The 23,280-nt window shown below is 42.6% G+C and overlaps 2 protein-coding genes across 2 annotated transcripts in view; both read left to right on the top strand.

Moving 5' to 3' along the window:
* Positions 1 to 23,280, top strand: part of LOC134293811 (uncharacterized) — a 292,347-nt gene that overhangs the window by 77,807 nt on the left and 191,260 nt on the right. The gene's annotated exons all lie outside the window — the stretch shown is intronic.
* Positions 2,446 to 21,553, top strand: nop53 (NOP53 ribosome biogenesis factor). The gene is made up of 13 exons (XM_062962585.1): positions 2,446 to 2,708; positions 4,417 to 4,481; positions 5,002 to 5,086; positions 5,711 to 5,919; positions 10,953 to 11,023; positions 11,258 to 11,353; positions 11,514 to 11,618; positions 13,449 to 13,646; positions 17,031 to 17,206; positions 17,356 to 17,422; positions 20,130 to 20,206; positions 21,062 to 21,118; positions 21,477 to 21,553. Exons 1-13 carry the CDS (start codon positions 2,479 to 2,481, stop codon positions 21,481 to 21,483), a joined length of 1,443 nt encoding a protein of 480 aa, XP_062818655.1. The 5' UTR covers positions 2,446 to 2,478; the 3' UTR covers positions 21,484 to 21,553.

The raw sequence follows: 23,280 nt of genomic DNA on the forward strand, positions 1-23,280 counted from the left end.
ACAAGTTTGGTAGCTCAGCGCTTTAACACACTGCACCACCAGGGGCTCCATATATATATATATATATACTAGCTTTGCCCGGCCACGCATTGCTGTGGCTTATGGGAATCCTTTGTTGGCCAGGTGGAATAGCAGGGAATAGCTTTGCAGTCTCAAAGCCTGGCCGTTTTCTGGAGTAGCTGGAGCTTTTTGTTGTATGAACGTAGAGGCATGGATGAGGGGTTGTGCTGCCAAGTTTAGTGTTTCTGGGATGTGTAGTTTTGTTGTTTTGTCCTAGGCCAAAATTTCATTACCCTTTTATATATATAGATGTGGAAAGGGCCTGTTTAATTCTTATAATACTTAGAGCCTCTTCCACAGTCCTATATCCCAGAATAAAAAGGTAAATGTTTCCCCTGATGTTAAGTCCAGTCGTGACCGACTCTGGGGGTTGGTGCTCATCTCCATTTCTAAGCCGAAGAGCCGGCGCTGTTCAAAGACATCTCCGGGTCATGTGGCCAGCATGACTGCATGAAGCGCCGTTACCTTCCCGCCGGAGCAGTGCCTATTGATCTACTCACATTTGCATGTTTTCGAACTGCTAGGTTGGCAGGAGCTGGGGCTAACAGCGAGGGCTCATTCCGCTCCCGGGATTTGAACCTGGGACCTTTTGGTCCACAAGTTCAGCAGCTCAGCGCTTTAACACACTGTGCCACCAGAGGCCCCATATCCCAGAATATCAAGGCAGAAAATCTCACATTATCTAAGTGTGGACTCAGATAACCCAGTTCAAAGCAGATTATTGTGGGATTTTCTGCCCAGATATTCTGAGGTATAGTGTTGTGTGGAAGGGCCCCCACACAACTGAATAAAATCCCACATTTTCTGCTTTGAACTGGGTTATATGGCAGTGTGGACTCAGATAACCTAGTTCAGCCCTGGTATTATAGGATTTTCTGCTTTGATATTCTGGGGGCCCTTCCACAGCACTATAACACAGAATATTAAGGCAGAATAATCCATAATATCTGCTTTGAATGACCTTATCGGAGGTCCTTTCCACACAGCTGTATAAAATCCCACATTGCCTGCTTTGTACTGGGTTATATGGCAGTGTGGGTTCAGATAACTCAGTTCAAAGCAGATATTGTTGGTTATCTGCCTTGATATTCTGGATTATATGGCTATGTGGAAGAGCCCAAAGGGCCCTGTGTCCACACTGCCATATATCCCAATTCAAAGCAATTAGGTAAAGGTAAAGGTTTCCCCTGACGTTAAGTCCAGTCATGTCTGACTCTGGGGGTTGATGCTCATCTCCATTTCTAAGCTGAAGAACCGGCAATGTCCGTAGACACCTCTAAGGTCAATGTGGCCAGCATGACTGCATGGAGCGCCGTTACCTTCCCGCTGGAGTGGCACCTATTGATCTACTCACATTGTCATGTTTTCGAACTGCTAGGTTGGCAGAAGCTGGAGCTAACAGCGGGCGCTCACTCGGCTCCCGGGGTTTGAACCTGGGACCTTTCGGTCTGCAAGTTCAGCAGCTCAGTGCTTTAACACTTCGCCACCGGGGCTCCTCAAAGCATTTAATGTGATGAGGAACTGAAAAATATAGATTTTTAGACATATATTGTATGCCAATTAGAAGCAGTGAAATGTAGAAAAATCAGACTCTCTCTGTGTTAGATTCTGTGTAAATGTACAAGCTGGGAGAAGGGGGGCCTGTTATCTATATGTACATTCCATTAGAGGGAGAGCAGACTTTTGATAGGTCAAGAGTGGCCTCTTGATGGATCTCTTTTGGTGTCTGTGACTTGCTACAGGCTTTTAGAGTGCTTAGATAGGAAAATGCTGATCGTGCATATTTATGCCCATGTATGTAAGCATGTGAAGTGACGTACTAATGACGAGATGTATGTAGAAACATGTTCTTTGTCTGAAAATGTATAAAAGGCAACGTCAACGCCTTGATCGGAGCTCTGGTTTGCCTTTGGAAAAGATTGCACTTACAGAGTCTTCAGCTGAATATAATAAACCAGACTTTTTGGCCTCTCAAAGGACCGCTCTTGGTGTTATCTCTCCCGTCATCTATATCAAATGTGGCATTTATTCCGTTGTATGGAAGGAGACTGGGCTATATGGCTGTGTGGAAGGCCCCTGAGGGATTCTACATGGGTGACGTCATGGGCTTTGAAACCTCAGGGTGTGGAACAGGCCTAAACCCTATCCTTCCCCACTGGGCGAATATTCCTTACCATTCCCTATTTGCTTATGTTTCCACATAATCTAAACCTCAACTAAAACAACCCTTCAACATTTTCAGACCCTTTTTTTGACGTAACGCCTCTCAAGGCGTTTGAGCTTCCCGAACGGAAGTTTACCTCACGAAGCGTCCCGCCCTTCAACAACATGGCGCTCCTGGCAGCGGAAGTGGGCTTTCTCCTTTCACGCCGTTGATTTCCGGTTCCGTCTTTCTTTCTTGCCTTCTCGTGGGCCAAGATGGCGGCGTCCGGAGGGCCCTCCTCAGAGGCGGCGTCTTCTTCGGCGGCTTTTCTGGGCTTCGGCCCCAACTCGCGGGACCCGAACCGGCTCCCTTCGGCGCGGGCGGGCGGCAAAGGGCCCAGGAACCGCAAGAAGGGCTGGAAGCGATGGCGGGGCCCCGAGGCCAAGTTGGGCCGGCAGCTGGGCGAGTGGCTGGAGGAGAACGCGGCCGAGCTGCGTCAGTTGGGGTGAGAGCGGCGAGGCTTTCCGGGCCTACTAGGCCTCAGAGTTGTGACTTCCAAGCTTTCGTTCTTTTACATTGTGGTATTGATGTTGTTTGACACCAGACAGTGCTGTGGAACCATTAGGAGTTCTCGTTTGACAATCCTTCTGGGCCAAAGAGAGCTGGTGCATCCCAAACTGCGACTCCCAGGATCGCATAGCAGTTAAAGTGGTGTCAAACTGCATTCATTCTATAGTGTAAACCAGGCATGGGCAAACTTGGGCCCTTCAGGGGTTTTGGACTTCAAGTACCACAATTCCTAACAGCCTCACTCTTTCTTTTCTCCCTCAGCTGCTTAGCGCTGAGGGAGGAAAACTTGGCCCAAGTTTGCGCATGTCTGGTGTAGATCCATTCTAGGTCTTTTGTTGTTGTGTTGTCGAAGGTTTTCATGGCTGGGATCACAGGGTTGTTGTATGTCTTTCGGGCTGTGTGGCCATATTCCGGGAGCATCTCTCCTGACGTTTCGCCCACATCTATGGCAGGCATCCTCCATATCCTCATATGGAGGATGCCTGCCATAGATGTGGGCGAAACGTCGGGAGAGAATGCTTCCGGAACATGGCCACACAGCCCGAAAGACATACAACAACTCTTTTGTTGTTGTTGTTGTTGTTGTTTTATTTCCAAAGTCTACACATTCTGACATAACTATTTGTATATAAAGTCCAATTTCAGAAAAGAATGACCTTTTAGAGATCATAACCTTTTAGAAAATGGTATTTATAACCTTTTAGAGATGAGCCAAAACCCCATTTGAATAGAATCCCATTGGCTTTTTTAAGCTGCCACATCACATTGTTGGCTCATGTTCACCTTCCTGTCCACAAAGACTCCCAGGATCTTTTTCACACGTCCTGCTGTTGAGCCAGGCGTCCCCCATTCTGTATCTTTGCATTTCATTTTTTTCTGGCTAAGTGGAGTATCTTGCATTGTCCCTGTTGAACTTCATTGTGTTAGTTTTGGCCAACCATCTCTCTAATCTGTCAAGATCATTTTGAATTCTGCTCCTGTCTTCTGGAGTATTGGCTATCCCTCCCAGTTTGGTGTCATCTGCAAACTTGATGATCATGCCTTCTAACTCTTCATCTAAGTCATTAGTAAAGATGTTGAACAAAACCAGGCCCAGGACGGAACCCTGCTTATGGCACTCCATCCATGGCATTCCCTGCATCTACCCAGCTTGTAACTGTCAAAAAAAAGAAAAAGAAAAAAAGAGATCAGATAAGTCTGGCATGACGTTTTTTTTTTTTAATAAACGATGCCCCTTTGAGAACGCTTTGGTTGTATTTTCCTGCATTGCGGGGGTTTGTGGTCTTTTGCAACGTTGTGATTCTATGTATGTATATAACGTTGTATGAAGTATCAGGGAAGTAATAGAATGTGGGTGCTGACAAATTATCACTTTTGGCAAGAGCAGAATTACTAAAGCACAAATGGATTCATAAATGGGAGTACAAGATGCATCCATAGGACTATGATATTGGTGCAGGGTGATCTCTGCTTCAGGTGGCTTTGCAAGTGAAGAGACTTCGTTGAACATAAAATTAGGTGAAAATATGGGTTGTAGAATGTTTGTGTAGTTGTTGGTTGTTTTATAATGCCAAAGATTTCCTGGTAATTGAAGACTGGGAAACATTTGTGTTGAGAACTCATGGGCTGGCTTTTCTTTCCAGAGGGCCTGTGTCAGAGAAACCAAACGAGAGTCTGTTCTTTGTAGACGTTGGCAGTGAAGCAAAAGGTAAGTTGAATAGACAAAAATGGGTCACCTTAGGTTGGAGATACTAGAGGAAAGGGAGCTTGGATTTGAAGGAAAGGAACTGTTCTTTTCTCTTTGTTTTCAATACAGATTGTCTTGTTATACATTGATTGATTGATTGATTGCTTAATTAAATAACTAAAAACGCATTTAAAGCAGTTCAAATTCTTCTTTACAAAGGCAAAATGTTCTTTATAAAGCCAGAGGATATTTTTAATATCACAGGACCATATGAAATACTGCGGCTTTCACCATCTGCCAGAAACTCAGATGTGATGGCAAAGTTCATCTTCTCTCAGGGAGGAGTTTCCACAGTTGTGATGCTGCTACAGAAAAAGTCCTATCGTGTGTACCTTCCAATCTAGCCTGACAGAGTAGTGTGGCACATAACACAGCCTCCTCTGAGTGCTAATTTTATATTTTTATTGTGTGTCTGTCTGGTTTGTGCCTATTATACATTTGTTATACAATTATACACTTGTTTTGTGTGTTTTTGTCTCAGTTCAAAAGCAGAAACATACCAAACATAAACCTTTGAAGATTGACTTGATCCTGCAGCCAGATTCCAAAGTGCCTCCACCCAAAGAGTAAGTTTTGTCTGGCATCTTGCTCAAATTGTTTGTATGCACATGCACACAGTTAATTCTGGGAGTGCACACATTCTCTTTAGGAGCCCATAATAAGCCATCTCTTTTGGGTATGGCTCTTGAAGGGAAAAATGTTGGAGGGCTAGGCAGGGAGGGGGATAAACTATTAGTTATTAGAAGTAACTGAATAACAATTGATAGTCTGTTAAACAGGGAGCCATAGCCCTATTGGTGCACTGCAGTGGCATAACTGTTGGTGTAGGCAATGAGAGCAGAAGGGAAAAGCACACAGCTATGGGAAGGAAGTTATTGGAGGTATAAGCCAATGATAGTTGTCCAGCTTCTGTCACCTTTGAAAAAACTGGCCAGAGCCTTCTAAAGCAGCTTGGTTTATTGAATTACTTTGGAATCATTGCTGAATAATTGTGACATATTTTAACTGAAATATGTACTATATTTCTGAGCAATAAAAAGTCCTCGAAATATATAGCTACTGCAGAGTGAGAATATTTTGTGGTGTGTGATATATTCTTACTAAAGAGAAAACAATTCCCTCTACTTGGTCTTTTGTTACGAAACAAAGGAGTAAATGGCTGAGCCTTACCTTCTTTTTGTCCTTTTTAGTATCCTTTCCCACCAGGTCCCCAATGCCAAGAAGCTGAGGAAAAGGCAGCAGCTTTGGGAGAAACTGGCAGAGAAAGGGCAGCTCCCCCGGAAAGAGCGCCTCCTTCAGGAGAGGCTGCAGAAAGGCCCCGCACCAAAAGCCCAACCTGAGGAAGCTGGCCGAGGCACCAATCCCTCCAGGGGGTTTTATGATATTTGGTCAGAGTCAAGTAAGTTCAGAATGAGCTGAAACAGAGGTCTGGAATTTTGGAAGGTCTTAGATCCAGTAGGAAAATGGGATCTCAGAAGTTATATAGTTTCCTTCCCCTTTTCATTTCAAGAAGGGAATGGAAGGTTATCATTAAATTTATTGGTTCAGCGTAAGCCCTTTAATAGGGCTGCTTTGTTAAAATGTGAGAGCTGTGCTGGATCAGACCACAGACCTATCTGGTCTTAATATGTTAGCACAGCAGCCACCCAGTTCTTTCCAGGAGGTCTGCTGCCATTGCAAGAGTGCACAGTTCAAAAACATAGCTGTGTTGGTTTGGAATATCAATAGGCAAAGGGATTTTGTAGCACCTTTGAGATTGATTGAGAGAATGGAGTTGGTAGTACAGTAGAGTTTCTCTTGTCCAACATAAACGGGCCGGCAGAATGTTGGATAAGCGAATATGTTGGATAATAAGGAGGGATCAAGGAAAAGCCTATTAAACAGCAAATTAGGTTATGATTTTACAAATTAAGCACCAAAACATCATGTTATACAACAAATTTGACAGAAAAAGTAGTTCAATACGCAGTAATGTTATGTTGTAATTAATGTATTTACGAATTTAGCACCAAAATATCACGATATATTGTAAACATTGACTACAAACATGCGTTGGATAATCCAGAACGTTGGATAAGCGAATGTTGGATAAATGAGACTCTACTGTATAAGCTTTCATAGACTCAGATGCTCAGTGTCGTAAATCTCCAGTCAGAAGGTCTGGGTGTTAGGTCTGTATGGGTTTTTACATCGCTTAGTTTGTCATAGAAGGGGTTATAGGTTGCTCCACTGTTAAAGTCTTCCATCCTGGAGTGTATCCTTTCAGATTCCAAATAACATATCTGCATATTAGCTCCCTTATCTTTACCTTTTCTGTCCATCCTATGGTACAAGATGCATGTTTTTTTCCAGCTTCATTCTTTGATTTGCACTTTCCATCTTCTCAAACTTGCTGCCCTTTTCCATTGTGTGCCGTTCCTGTTAATCCTGTAGCGATTCTGGTTGGAGATAGTGGGAATGGCAGTTGAACCCACCTAGAAGCCACCAGCCTGGGGAAGATGGTCCTGGATAGAGTAAGGTGTCATTCATGCCGCTGACAGGAGAGGGCAGCACTTGCCAGCAGCATAGCAAAAGCATCGGCTTAGTATCTTGGGAAAGCTCTAAGACAGTGGTTCTCAATCTGTGGGTCCCCAGATGTTTTGGCCTTCCAACTCCCAGAAATCCTAACAGCTGGTAAACTGGCTGGGATTTTTGGGAGTTGTAGGCCAAAATACCTGGGTACTTACAAGTTATGAAACACTGCTCTAAGAATACTTTTGGGTCTCTTTTCTCTCTTAATCACCCTCTGTTCCACTGTATATATTTAAACACTCTTGGATCTAATGCAGGTGTGAGGCCCCAGTGCCCCCCAGACATTGTTGGACTACAAGTCTCCACAGCCCTAGACAGAAAAAACTGTTATGTGAAAAGCTGTTAAAACTTGTAACTCATTGATATTGGAGGGCTGTGTGATTCCAGATAATGTAATCTCTGTTAGTGTTTCCTTGGAGCCATGAAGCTTGCATCTCTTGCTAGCATACGGGGAAGTGAACACTGAATGCAAGTAGGTTGGTGTTTGGGACTCTTTTATATAATGCATGATATGACTTAGTGTTAGGAATCGATGAGCCATTATACTCAAATCACCCTCTTTATGAGGTAAATTCCCATTAAAATAGCAGAGTGTATGGAAGCATTTCTTCTAATGCAGCAGTGAGACATAGGCGGTGTGAGTTTAGGAAAGCCTCTGTCTCTTCAGGATGGCAAAGGACCGCAAAGCCAACTTTAAAGTTTGAAAGCATTTATTGAGGTAAAAAGAAATCCATTGATGGATAGAAAGGTTTGGAGCGAGCTAGCTTATCTAATCTGATCTAAGACAGGTAGACGGATCAAAATAACAAAGATCTAGATAGCTACATCTTGACTACAAGAGGGGACAAAAATGCATACTCTCTCTGAAACAAAGCAGGAAGAACAAATGGCGACTCCCTCGTGGTGAGTATCCTTTTCTCTAGGACCATAAACATTCCAAAGGCCAAATTGGGGAAGTTACGTCAACCCCTAGAAGATATCACATTTCTAAAGCATCAAAGGATGGGGTTGACCTAAACAGGACAGGAAGGAGTAAACAATAGTAAAGCCTAATTAAAGCATGCATAGGACTGTGGGAAGGTGTCCCTAACTCTTTTCTAGGCTTCCTATCTAACCATAGAGACTTAGGCAGTGCAGGATGACATTTTTCCAACACTTAGTGGCAAAGAGAATCCAGTTTTTCCTTAAGAACATGCAGCCAATAGTCCTAACTGTGGCTGTTGGATTTCCTCCCAGCAGGGAATCCCGATCACACATTATTGAATTGCTTTCTGATGGAGTTCTAGTTCAGGAAAAGAGGGCTGTAGGTGTCAGATGTCATTTACATCGCCAAATGGGCTCCTGACAGCATTTGTGACAGTTACATCCTACCTATTGAGCCCTCTCATATCTCCCGTATCTGTGTTTTCAGATTTGCCTTTTCTCCTTGTTGCCCCCTCTTCTTCTCCCAACCCTCCCCCAATCTGCTGGGTCAAGGGTTCAAGGCTAATCTTAGTGTCTTAGATCGTACCCTGACCTGCCTTGAGGCCAGCCTTTTCTGACCAGAACATGACTGCCTTCCCACGCTTTCTGCCTAGGTCTCCAGCCACTGTCAAAATAAGGCGACACCACGGAGTAGGATTACCTCTGTTGACAGGAAGGGATTGGGATCCTTCAGTCTCACCCATCATCCTCTTTTCTTGCTATCTGTGGGCTTTTTATTCCTTTTGCTGAGCCTTGCTTTAATCCTCAGATTTTAAGGTAGTCCCAACAGGAACTCAGTGTCACTTAAGAAGGATTAGTTTCCACTTAACACAGGTTGGTGCCCCTTAATCAAGGTGATTAGCGTGAAAAGAAGGCTCTAATCGTGTACTGTTGGTGAGAAGTGATGAAACTGAAGTGATGATGCCTTCTGGTTACTATCAGGTGCTTAGTTCAAACTTAGTTTTCATTCCTATCATTTCACCAGCAAGTTTGCAGAGGCCAATGTGATGCCTGTTTCAGTCTGTATCATGTTTCTGACATTTAAACTTACACCTTGTCCTGCTGTAAATGTTTGAGATAAAGATACGTCAATAATTGATTGACCACTATCAATTACAGTGGCGAAATGGGTTAAAGCCTTGTAACCTGAAGGTTGGGTTGCTGACCTGAAGGTTGCCAGGTTCGAATCCCACCCGGGGAGAGCACGGATGAGCTCCCTTTATCAGTTCCAGCTCCATGTGGGGACATGAGAGAAGCCTCCCACACAGATGGTAAAAACATCAAAAACATCTGGGCGTCCTCTGGGTAACGTCCTTGCAGACAGCCAATTCTCTCACACCAGAAGCAACTCAGGTTGCTCCTGACCAAAAAAAGAAAAAAAGAAAAAAAAAGGCCATGGTTGAGAACTATTTTGTATCTGGGCACTGCTAGTCTATGTCAGTCCAGTTTACCACCATAAGCCACACAACTTTGTGAACTCCAGTTGGCTTCTGTAAATTAAAATAAAGACTTTCTGTATATATTTCATATTTCAATACTAATGTCAAAAATTCATAGTATGATTTTACATAGGATTTGTGCTACATTAGAACAGTAAAAACATATCACTTAAGAAATATAATCATTAAATATTAAATAACCAAAAAATAAAGTACAGTAGAGTCTCACTTATCCAACACTCGCTTATCCAACGTTCTGGATTATCCAACGCATTTTTGTAGTCAATGTTTTCAATATAGCATGATATTTTGGTGCTAAATTTGTAAATACAGTAATTACTACATAGCATTACTGCGTATTGAATTACTTTTTCTGTCAAATTTGTTGTCTAACATGATGTTTTGGTGCTTAATTTGTAAAATCATAACCTAATTTAATGTTTAATAGGCTTTTCCTTAATCTCTCCTTATTATCCAACATATTCGCTTATCCAACTTTCTGCTGGCCCGTTTACGTTGGATAAGCGAGACTCTACTGTAAGTTGTAAACACTAAACTAATCTGGGAATCTGCTATTGCAACATATCCATCCATCTGTCTCTGTCTCTCTCTCTCTCTCTCTCTCTCTCTCTCTCTCTCTCTCTCTCTCTGAGTGTTTGTGTGAGAGGCAAGGAGAGGGAGGAAGCAGATTGACTAGAGAAAGGGGCCAGAGAATGGATCATAAAAAAACTCCCAAACTCCCCCTAGCTTAAGATAGACATATGCCACTATACACCTTACAACTGGTGTGGCATTCAGCCTTGTTTTTCCTCCCAACCAGGCAGGTCATGAGTTTGTGGCCAGCCCATGCCTGTGTTTGTCTCTGTCTCTGTTATGGCATTGAATGTTTGCCTGATATGTGTGCAATGTGATCCGCCCTGAGTCCCCTTCGGGGTGAGAAGGGCGAAATATAAATACGGTAAATAAATAAATAAATAAATAAATAAATAAAATTTAATTTACAACCAGTATAAAAAAGTTTAGGACTAAGTATGTATGTTTGTTCAAATTTTATGTCATTATATAATTTTTGTCTGACTATGTTGGTTTAATTCACTGATGTTAGGTTTAACGTGCTGCTAGTTTTATGTGCTATTTTCATATGTGGAGTTTTTCTGGGATTTTATGTAGCTATTTGTCTGTTTTTATGAAGGCATTGAATGTTTGGCATAGTATGTTGGAATCTGCCCTGAGTTCCTTTAGGGAGATAGGGCAAAATAGAAATCAAAGTTATTATTATTATTATTATTATTATTATTATTATTATTATTATTATTATTATTATTTATTTTTCTCTTATCCTTCTCCCAGCTTCCAAATGGCAGCCTGAGTAAAACATATTCTGTCCCTTTCAGAAGAGGCACAGGCTTTGGGGTGTTTATCAGTTTTAGAGTTCTCTTTTCTCTCCTCCTCCTCACAGATCCACTGGACCAAGCCCTGGCTGGGAAGGATACGTGGTTTTTAGAACAGACCAAAAAACAGCCAGTCAGGGTAAGTGGATGGCCATTTTCTGAGCAGGAGAAAGCTGTGAGCAGAACCAGGGGAAAGTTCCTGTTTTTTGTACTACAGTTCTCAGAATTGCTTAGTGTATATGACCTGTGATCATGCATTTTGGCTTCCTGTCAGTTGTAGCCCAAAAATAACTTGAAAACTTGGGGCATTGGGTTGTAGGAAAGCTGGGGCTGCAAAATGATACAATCTCTGTTTTTTATTTTTATTATTTAGCGGCCAGAGAGGATGAAGAAGAAGCCATCAAACTTGCCAGCTGTGGAGGTCATTGCACCAGGAGGGTCTTACAACCCCAGTTTCCAATCTCACCAGGTATCTTGAAAGTTTGGAGGGTATGCTGGGAAATGGCAATTGTATATCCCCCCTCCCCGCTCGAATAAGATTGCAGGCTGCTAATTTAATATGGAAAGAAACCCAAATTATCTTACTCCTTACAGCTATTTGTTTCTTCTTTGTTCTCTTACCTGATAAGGCGCTGCTGCTTCAGGCCCACGAAGTTGAAGTGAAGAGACAGAAGGCAGAGGATAAACTGGAGCGTCAGCTGAGTTTTCCCACAGCGGCTGAGGCCCCCACTCAGGTGAGCACTTTCCCCAAAAGGGAAGGAAGGAAAGCAAAGGCTTCAGGAGGAAAAGGAAAGTGGATGTATCTTTGAACCGCTAGCATTGTATTCCTTGCATCTAAAGAAGTGGATTGCAGTCTGTGAAATTGCATTCTATTACAAATCTGTTGGTTTTGAAGATGCGGCATAACTCTTTGTAGTTTTGTGGGGCCGACTGTGTTTAATTACACTATGTAACAAAATTTGAAAAACTATGTTCCTGGTTTAAAAGTCTTATTTTTTGTTTAATTAATATTTATTTTGAAAGTAGTTGTTATACTCCAGAAACTTCATTTTTGTGACTGCCATTTCAGTGTGCCATTTTTAGCCTTTTGCACAGCAAAAAAAGTTTTTGCAGTTTAATAAACTTTTTCCATGTTTCTATGATAGAACCAATTAGGAAATGACATTTATAACCCAGGAACAAAAATTGTGTTAAATAGTATCATGTATTTCCTGTCTTTTCCCATCCTGGGATTTAAGGTAACTGACAGTATCATTTTAAAAGTTCTTAATATAAAAGGTAAAATGGAATTAAACTAAATGTGAAATTCCTATTAGCTATCACTGTGCTCCATGGTAATTAGGACTGATGGGAGTCACATTCCAAAAGATCTGGAAAACAAAAGCTTGGAAAGACCGAGGCATCCTGTTTCTAGCCCTTCTTAAAAAGAGTGTTGATTAAGGATTTGCCCATTGAACCACCTTTTGTTGTTTTTTTTAATGAGTGATATTAGCTGAAGTGCCAAAATCATCAACTGGTATTTTTTCAGATGAGCCCAAGAAACAAAATTTGGCAGGTTTAGAGCAACCTGCTTGCCTCTTTGGCACTTGAAAGCTTTTCTCACCTGCGTTGTTTTCCTTTTTTGATGAGATGACCAGGAAAAGGTGATGTCTTGGCACAGTCCCCTTTTCTTCTCTCGTTCCCCTCACCTTGATGCTTGGCTTGGGGAAAAGAATATATTTAGCCTTTTAATAGGCCTGAGCCTTTCAAGTCTGTATCAGTTTAAGGGGATGTGCTGGCCTCTGAGCACTAGAAAGTAATCCTGCCCAGAGGTGCCAGGGCCTGGCACTCAGCAGACACCTCCCACACGCAAGGAAAGTCCGTGGCTGGCCTGCGGAAAAGCGGGCAAATGGCCTGGGGTTGGAAGGCTTGCAGGGGTGCTATCTTACTTTGAAAGGTAGGAACTTTGTTAGCCCTGTTGTGTTTTTTGAAATTGTGGTTCCTTACTTTGGTCCTGATGTGAAGTTGGTCCCCATTTTGGGAGATAGTGTTTACATTAAACTGTAGGCACTTTAAAATTGTATTTTAACTGTGTATCTTGTTGTACGTGTTTTAAAAGTGTATTATCTCTTGTTTAAATATTACTGTATCCTGCCTCAAGCCATAAGAAGAGGGTAATAAATTTATTGTTATTTGATACATAGCAAATTTAGTACGCCGCAAACAAGATCACCATGCTGGCTGTTGTATTAGATCACATGTCAGACACTTTCCAAGTGCCTAGGACTATGTGATGTATCAGCAAATAATGTATGCAGATCCGAGTGGGAGGGGACTTTTGCAGCTGACAGATGGTAATTTTGTCAGCGACAATTGTTTTTAAGTGCTGGCCAAGATCTTTAGGCACTGCACCCAGTGTGCTGATCACCACTGGGACCACCTTGACTGGCTTGTGCCAGAATCTTTGCAGTTCGATCTTTAAATCCTTGTATCGTGTAAGCTTTTCTAGTTGTTTCTTGTCGATTCTGCTGTCACCTGGGATTGCAACATCAATGATCCATGCTTATTTTGTAACCATTTTACAGGAAACAGTTTTCCAGGAACAATGCGAGGGACTCTTGGAAGAGGAATCGGACAACGAGGAGAGACAGGAGGGCCCCTCAAAGCCCCAAGAGGAGGGCCTGCCAGAAGACTCTGCCTCTGTTTCTCAATTTCCCAGAATGGCAGCAGGAGAAAAGAAGACAGAACGGCAGCGGAAGAAGGAGAAGGAGGCCAAACGCCGGGTGGGTTGCTCTAGATTTTGGGGAAAAGCTTGGAGGGAACCTCAAGTCTTGTAGAGTGTCCAAATTTGTTCCTATCTCTGAATGCCTCTCAATCTCTCACTTTACCTACCTTCTCTGTAAAAATCCTTTTCCTCACCATGTTTTGTCTTAGGATCAGATGCCAGCACTCATTAAAGCAAGGATGTTCCACTTTGGAAATTCTGGGGGCTAAATTCTTGCCTGCTTTAGGGCCAAAAATTGAGTGGGAGGTGGGGGAGAGATTTAGAGATGGAAGTGACTGGATGCCACAGTTTTCAGATGACAATTTTGTCCCCTGTCAAATCCTTTTAAAGTCACAAATGCTGCTTCTGGAAGCTTTCAAGTGTGGCCTCACCTCAATTGTATGTGTGTGGGGTTTTTTTTTTTTTACACTGGGGGATATTGGAGGGATGTGACCTGGAAACATTGCCTTAGAAGCCACATGAGGTAGATAGGTTTCCCTGCCCCTTCCTGTTTAAATCCTTATTCCTTAATTAATTGTGAAGCAGAAAGCATGGGATATTTGGGCAATAGTTCCTTTCCAAGCATTCTGCTTCCTCAACTAACTGGCTGCCATTTCTTTGAACTCGCGTTCAGGCCTGGATCTCTTTTTCAGTACTTTGATATCGCCCAGGAACCTTTCTTTTAATTCAGGGAGAAGTACTGTTTCAGACCATGAAGTACATCTATGCTCTCGTCTATAACAATATCAGCTTCCTCCTTCAAACTTTCAGGGTGATTGACACTGGAAGAGAATGACCTTTACAGTTTCCCTGTTGGAAAGGCCAGGACTGTTGTATTCATGTTGTGATTTGCGTAGGCTCAAGACAGTTGTGGTTTGCAGAGCACCTCCTGCTGAGTCCTCCTTGGAGATGAGGTTTGGATTCGTGATCTTTTGGTTTGCCTCTCTCCTAGCCAGAATATATCTGCAGCTGAATTGTTGGAGCACACTCCATTTTTGAGGATAGTGCGGGTTTGTGCCTCCCACTGTCTGTCTCAAAATCGAGACGGCTATAGAACAGACCCCAAACATGCTAGGCTTGGATGATGCTTGGTTTTCAGGCAGCTGCCTATGAATAGTGCTGTGTTTGTTCTGCTGTTCTGTGAGAGTGTAGAAAAGCTACCCAAGAGGCCCAGCATCCAGCTCCCTGAGAATCTCACATTATTTTTTTTCTCAATTAAGCTGCTTCTCCTAATTTATTCCTTTCCAAGGAAGCTGTTAATGATCACCATAGAACAAAATTGACTATCAGTGTTTCAGGAGAGGGCATTTTCAGTGGCTGCCCCGACCCTATGGAACACCCTCCCAAAAGTTGCCTCTCGTTCTTCTTTCAAGAACCAATTAAAAACTTTCCTGTTTAGACAGATCTTTAGTGAAGGAAACTAATCTGGAGTGATAAGAAACACTATAATGTTTATGGACTGGAACAAAGTGCAGTATAATCTGACATGATGGCACAATAATGTGGATTTATATTATTGTTTTAAACTGTTTATTTTATGATGTTTTATACTTATTATTGATATATTTGGATTGTTGTTTTCATGATTTTAATTTGTTGTAAGCTGCTTTGGGTTCCGTGAGGGAGAAAAGCAGGATATAAATAAAGATTTATTATGATATTATTTTTAAGTTAGTGGAGATCATCTGTGTTAGAATGTGTGTGGATGATTCCTGCTGACCCCTTCCTGGCCAAAGCAGATTGCAAAATTTCATATCTCTAAAGTCAGTCTAAACTCCATTGCATTGCAGAGTCCTTTCTTCCACCGCTAAAGTTACAAAAAGCAAAGTAACACTGCCCAACACACATTTTGGTGCCTCACATATTAGACCTGAGTATATTTGACCTGCTGATTCCAAAAATGGCACCGGTTTTCCCCTATTACCTCTCCTTTTTAAGATACATAACATATGGCATCTACCAGTCGCCAAAGAATAATGATAACTATATCTAGGAAACTAGAGCTGATGCAGGCTATCCAAAGCAATTTTCTGAGTCAGCGCCCCAGATAACCAGAGGAACAGTTGTAAAAATCAAGACACTGAGAGAAAAAAATAGTTGGGCTGTATAATCTAGAGCGAGTGTGTATTCAGATACACTACCATTGTCTGATGTATGTCCTTTGAATTTTTCCCTGGTGCAAAATTTGGGTTTTCTTGCAGAACAACTCCAGCTGTTTTTCAGCACAGCAGAGGCACAGACTGTCCTGTGAGCATTTACCATGCTTTTTTGTTCTCCCTGGGTGAACGCACAATACGCCCGTGACTGCGGTTCTTCCTGCAGAGGCACCTAAAGCTGCAGCTGTGGCATTGCTCTCCGAGCTGCCCTTGAGAAGCCATAGCAATTGGGGCTGCCTCCCGGGCCCCTTGCCAAAGGGAGCTTGATTATCCTCTGTGTCGCTGCTGCTGCTGCTGCTGCCACTGCCACCGCTGCAGCTCCTGAACATGCAGCCATCTGGCAGAGCCCAGCGCCTGCCATCTGCTCTCTGCAAGAGCATTGTGGAAGGAAGGAAGAAAGGAAGGAGGGAACCCGCTTCTAGGCCCCCTTCTCTGCTGATAGAGCCCTGTCATCTCAGCCTGGCTGGGAGGTCACTCAGAGTTGCCTTAACCTGCAGAGGGCACTGTGAGAAGAAAAAAGATGGGGAAGGGAACAAGAACCATTGCCCTCTGTATTTATGTGCCTTCAAATCGCCTCTTGACCTATGCTGATCCCATGAATTTCACAGGGTTTTCATAGGTGAGGAATACTTAGGTGTGGTTTTGGAAATTCTTTCCTCCAAAATGTAGCTTACTGCTCCTTGGACTTGGGGAAAGTTTTTGTTTTGGATGGCCACATGGGAATCGGTCCAAAAAGACACCTTTTCTCATGCTATGGAAGTTCTAGCCTGCAGCATTTGGGGAATGGGAACAGGATCTTGTGTATATGCCTTCAGGTTCCTGTTGACTTATGGTAGCCCCATGAATTTCATAGGATTTTTTAAGGAAAGGAGTACTTGGAGATGATTTTTGCCAGTTTCTTCCTCTAAAACATTGCCCGCAACACATAGTATTTGTTTCACAGTCACCCACCCAAGTGGTAACCAGGTCTGATCTTGCTTACCTTCCAAGATTGGATGGGATCTCGTGCCTTTAGAGCAGAGGTGTCAGACTTATGATCCTCCAGATGTTTGGGCTTCCAACTCCCAGAAGCCCTAGCTTGCTTGTTCAGTGGCCAGGAACTCTGGGTGCTGAGGTCCAAAACACTTGGAGGGCCACATGTTTGACACCACTGCTTTAGGGTATTTAGGGCCCATCCTATATGAGGCCTTGTTTTCTCCATCCAGCCACCCACCTACTCACTCATTTTTCTCTTCTTCCGTATGCAGAAAGCCCGTGAAGTGGGTGAGAAGATGGCACGGCTCCGGCGGCAAAATCTCTTCCAGCTGCGTTCCATCCGACTGCAAGTGAAGCAGTGGGAGGCTGAGCTACTGCGCCGGAAGCAACTGCGGAAGGCCAAGCGGGAGGCAGAAGCCAACAAACCCAAGCGGCTTGGCAGACTGAAGTAAGCACTTGGGCAGGTCAGGGTGGGACAGAGAGGCTGAGCTGGGAAGCATCCACTAATGTACACTGCTTCAGAGAACGGTGGTTGGATGGGACAGAGTTTGGCCTGTTTTGTCTTCAGCATTTCTAAGCATTTCTCTCCTCTAACAGGTATGAAGATGCTGACTTGGATGTGCAGTTGAGAACTGAACTAGCAGACTCTTTGAGGAGGCTGAAGGTAAGTAGGTGCCCTCATTATCCAGCCTTTGGGCTAGAGAGCCTTTCTGAAGAAGGGTTTTGCCTAGAGCATCCCCATCCACTACATATCAGTTACAATTGTCCTAGGGCAACCTGTTTTTAAAAATCCATTCTGCTGCTTCTTTGTTGCCTTCTTGGATTGGCACAATTCTTTCCCCTCCTGAGCCAGCTCCTTTAAAACACAGGCTTAATTTAGATGTGCAACATCAGCAGGCCTGGGGTCCATAATTCTGCCCCAGGACCGTCTAAGGAACAGGGATGTGTGGATTGCAAAAAAAATGGTAACAAAAACCAAAGCTAGAAGTGGCTTTCAGTCTGTGGTTTTGGAAAAGCATTTTCAAGTGGTGAAAACTGTGTAGAAGGGCCCTTTTAAAATGTAGTTTCCTTCTCTGGTCAACTTGATCCAGGCTCCAAAACACCTTCCAGGCAACTCAATGGGGTGTAGGAAAGGGGGGGGGGGTAATGCTTCCCACATTGCTACCTTGCTTTGGTGTCCAATGATGAGACCCATCCTTGCGCTCGGAGAATTTCCAACAGTATTTGCTGGGAATGTGAAGGTCCCCAGGGGCTCCCTGGCCCTGCCGAGTAGGTAAGGACTGGGGAGCTGAGGCACCTAGGCAGAAATCCTTTATCATACCTTCTGTTGCCACCTTGAGAGTTCACCTACCTGGGAATGAAGCAGCACCCAGACATTCAAGCAGTCCTTATAGCCCCTACTTGGCAACTACTGCACTGTCTTGGCAAAGGTCTTTCACACTTCTCCATTGTTTCTGTGTCAGATGACCAGAACTTTGAAAGCATTGGCTAAACAGGGAGTTCTATTTCAAAGTAATTTTTCCAAAGTTTGCAGGAGACATACACACGCGCATATCCCTCCCGGCTTGTACCAAAACAAACCTACGCCCTTTTTCTGAAAAGGTCAGCTTTGAACCACAGTCACTCAATTCAAAATTTTACAGAGAGAGAAACGTATTAACTGAAATCCTTCTAAAGCAGGCATGGGCAAACTTTGGCCTTCCAAGTTTTTTGGACTTCAACTCCCACAATTTCTAACAGCTGGAATTGTGGGAGTTGAAGTCCGAACAACTGGAGGGCTGAAGTTTGGCTACGCCTGTTCTAAAAGTATAATAATTTCAGATAGCCTCTGATCTTTCTATAGTCTATGATAGGTAGTTCAGCAAGTCTTTGTCAGGAGAAATGCCTTTTTGTTTTTGCCCTGCACATGTGATCTATTTATTTTCTTAGCAAGGAGCTCATGAAGGGAGATTTCTCACTTTTTAAATATCTTCAACTCAGCTCTAACTTACAACAACCCACTCCAAGAGACGTGTTTTCTTTTGGCAGAGTTTATTCAACAGAGGGTTTGCATTACTTTTCTTTTAAGGCTGAGAGATTGTGACTTGTCCCTCACTGTATTTCCATGACTGAGCATGTACATCACTCAAATCTCAATGCCACACACATTCTCCAGATCTTATGCCCCAGCCAAACTGTTCCTTTCCACCCTATAGATGATGGTCCTTTTTTTAGTAGTGCCATGGTTGGTAAGTTTACTTTGAGATTGCTCCTTCCTCTCCACTAGCCAAAGGGTTTTTAGGCAGGCTCTAAAAGAGGGGCCTTCCTGTTGGCTAAACAGTCTGTTCCATGCCCCCAGTCCCTCCCCTAACTTACTGACACCTTGCGTCAACAACTTAACAAAACAGATGAAAATCACAGTTATTTTGGAACAGGAAGGCACTTAATAAGTGTATGTGAGGAGCTGATACTGTGTGAAGAGTTGCACTCCTGGAACCTGCAGGGTTAGCGCAGGAAGTGTGGATGCAAAGAGGGCAGAGAAGAGTACATCCCATTGCCCCATTTTGCTGTAAGGAAGAAGGGAAAATCTTGCTGCAATGAAAAATTATTCAGATTCCTGGTAGACTGATAAGGGCAAACTTTGATGTTGCATTGAAAACAGATATGCTGTCTTGACCAGCAGGGCAAGTTAAAAGAGAAGGAGGTTTCCCTGTGCTCATATGAGAAGTGTGTGCCTCAAGCCTTTTCTGGCAAAGAAAAATGTGTGTCTATCAGCCTCCAAACAGTTCACTTTTTAAAATGCCACATGAATGCTTTGCCCTGTTTAACATTTTAAAAATCATATTGGGTTTTTTTTTCAAAATCAGAATTGAGTTTCTGTTTGAGTTTTTAAGAAAAGTGCAAATTGTGGCAGTTCAGATTATCTTTTTCCCAGAGTCCCATGGGAAGTAAATTGACCCTTTCAACTTGCTGAAGTTGCATACCCCATATTATAAATAAATCTGCATGGATACTGTGTTGTGAAAGGCTTTCACGGCCAGAATCACTGGGTTGCTGTGAGTTTTCCGGGCAGTATGGCCATGTTCCTGAAGCATTCTTTCCTGACGTTTCACCAATCGCAGCACCCAAACATGAATCAAGGAACATGAAAGGCACTGCAGACTAATCCACCCAGAGAAGTCAGCCATAGCAGAGCACTTGATGAACCAACATGGACACAGCATATTATTTGAGAACACAGAAATGCTGGACCACTCGAACAACCAACATGACACAGTGAAGCCACTGAAATCCACAAACATGTGGACACTTTCAACGGTGAATTACTTTGTGTTCAGATATCTGCTTGCATCTTGTTTTTCATTATATTTTTCTGTTTCTTCTTCCCCAAGCCGGAAGGCAGTATCCTAAAAGACCGCTTCAAGAGCCTCCAGAAACGCAATCTCATAGAGCCCAGACAGCGTGCAAAGTAAGTGAAACCATTGCATTGGATGGGGCTCAAGCAGTATCATCACAAACTTGTCTTCTGAGGATCTCACTGCTTATATTTTTGGAGGCATTACTGAGATTGAAATGAGGCAAGCCCAGAACCATGACTCAGACAGAGAGTCAAGCAGGCAGTCTCATCTAACAGTGCGTTAGTAAATTGGTTAGTTAGGTTGACCAACAGACTGATTATTTTCAATTTCTGGCAGCCTTACAGCCAATTAAGGCTTATATAGTTAAAACCATTTGGATCTTTTAGAAATCACATCATTTAAGCAATGATTTTTTCTTACATTGGCCTTCACTTTTGTTATGATTTCCACTTTGGTTCCCAGAGTATTAGATTTACATTGGATAGTGAAACAAGATCATGTGTTCTTGAAGCGTCATTGCATCATTTACTACAGACTGTGTTTCTCCAGGCCTCCTTCACCATGCTCCCTCCCAGCACTAGTGTTGCTAACAACCTTCTAGCTAGACAGAAGATAAGATGAATGGGTTCCGGCCAAGCATAAGAAGAAATAGAAATGAGTTTGGGTTGCTGTGAGTTTTCTGGGTTGAGCTCTTGCTGTAAGCTCCAGCTTCTGCCAACCTAGCAGTTTGAAAACATGCAAATGTGAGTAGATTAATAGGTACCATTTCAGATGAGCACCAACCCTCAGAGTTGGACATGACTAGACTTAATATCAGGGGAAAACCTTTACCTTTACCAAAATGAGTTTCTTTGTCAGAGTTTGTGTTAACTGAACTATGCTTGTACTTGAAGTTCTGAGTATTTCATGTGAGGAAGGAGAGGAACCTGAGTTGTGCCTCAACGTCCTTGTCCTTTTCTTTTCAGATTCAAAAGGAAATACCGTGTTAAATATGTCGAAAAACGTGCCTTTCGGGAGATCACGTAAGCACCTGGCAAAAAAGTGGTTCATTTCTTAGTAACAAAGCAAACATGGGAATAAAATAATGTGGGATGATACAGTGCTAATCTTGAAACGATTCCATATTTTGGAGTATAACTGGTGGGAAAGTTCTGGAAGTTGGTAGTCCAAAAAAAGTAACTTTTCCAAGCTCTGCTATTTGCATACAGCTTCTGATAGCTTACCATTGTGCCTCTCATTCAGATGTCTCTCTTTCTCCAGTTTTACTACTGCCATCCAATTTCTAAGAGAAATGTAGCTGAATGCAGCCATCTTTCTCCCTTTTATTTTTGACCGCTCCACCCAAATTCATTGCTGTTCTCTCTCTTTCTGTTTCTACAGATTATAGAACATGGATTGCACCAAAAGAACCCATCCCGCCCCCTCATGTTTCATTAAAACTCCATAAACACGTTCAAGTCAGCATTTTTTTTTGTCTTAAGTGCAGTGGAAGATGGTGTTTTATTTATCATGCGGGAGTGGCCCAATAAGTCATTTGAGTCCACAACTGGACATCCTGTCCTGAGCTAGTATCTACTCTGCTCTTACAAGAATAATTCCAAAACCCAGATAAGGGTAATGCCTTTTTATAAGGCCAATTCAATTTATAAGGTCACAGCATGTGTTACAAGTGTTGGGGATCTCCAGATCTCTTCCACCAGAGCAGGCATACAGAGGAGGTGGCAGAAGGAGTCTGATGATTTGATGATTTAGTTCATGGTGTCTATGTGAAGTGTTTTAAAACATCACATAGCAGGTGACAGATTGGTTTCAAGTTGCACCTGGTTGCCAGCAACAATAAAGGAACAAATATTGATCGTCAAGTTGCATTTGGTCGTAACCTTGCAAAGTACTATCAATTTGTGCTTACTTAGCATAACGTGCTTCTAGATTCTGTCCTTCATTGAGAAAGAACGTGTTTCATACAAGTTGCACTAAACTAACAAAATAGATTTCAACAAGGAGAAATGTGGAATACTTCACTTGGGCAGAAAAAATGCACTGTACAGATAAAACATGGGTTACGTTTGGCTGAACCAACATAACGTGAAAAACATCTTGGACTCTTAGTAGACAATAAGTTGAACATGAGCTAACAATGTGATGCAGCAGCTAAAAAAGCCAATGAGATTTTGGGCTGCATCAAAATAAGTATACAGCGTTCCCTCACTTATTGCGGAGGTTACATTCCAGGACCACCTGTGATAAGTGAAAATCTGCGAAGTAGGGACGCTAGACTTCTCCTTAGGAAGGAAGTAGAAAGAGGGAGGAAGGAAGGAAGGGAAGAAAGAGGGAAGGGAATATGGCGCCGCCTCCTTCTCCTCCCGCTACCATTTGGGCTTCTTCTCCACCCCGCCGCCCGCACCCGACTGAGACCACTGCCACCGTAAATAATTTTTTATCTATATATATAAAAGAGTGATGGCATCACGGCAGCGGACAAAACAACAAAAGTAAACACCCCACAACCTCGAAAATTGACATCACAACCCCTCATCCATGCCTCTAGGTTGATACAACAAAAAGAAAAGAAAAATAAAGTCCTAATTAGAGGGAGAGGAATAATTGTTTTTATCCAATTGCTCCCAGTTAGAAGGCTAAGCTCCGCCCACTTGCTCTCCTAGCAACCCACTCAGCCCAGTGTTAATAAAATAATGATAAAAAATAAATACAAATAATACAATAAAAATTATAAAAAACACTAAAATAATTAATACAATAAAATACTATAACAAAATGACTAAAAATAATACAACAAAATAATAAAATATAATAAATAAAAAAGATAAGTGACAATAAAATTAATTTAAAAAAATACAAATAACGTCAAATAAAAATTCCACAACAAGTTTTAACCGATACCACCACCACTTTGCCACAGCAACGCGTGGCCGGGCACAGCTAGTGATTTATAATATTTTAGTGTTTATTAAAAAACCACAAAATGGCGAGTCTGAAAAGCGAACCGTGAAGTAGTGAGGGAACACTAGTGTCTAGATCAAGGGAAATAATGGTACCCAGAAACCACGAATGCCACTGAGTGGAATATACAGGTTACGCAAGGAGAATGCAGGCTCTGGAGTCATGGGTAGAGGCTGTTGCTCAAGATGACGTGACCAAATCTTAAAATCTCATGTACAAGTTG

Source organism: Anolis carolinensis, unplaced genomic scaffold (assembly GCF_035594765.1).
Source record: "Anolis carolinensis isolate JA03-04 unplaced genomic scaffold, rAnoCar3.1.pri scaffold_10, whole genome shotgun sequence".
Taxonomy (NCBI): Eukaryota; Metazoa; Chordata; class Lepidosauria; order Squamata; family Dactyloidae; genus Anolis; species Anolis carolinensis.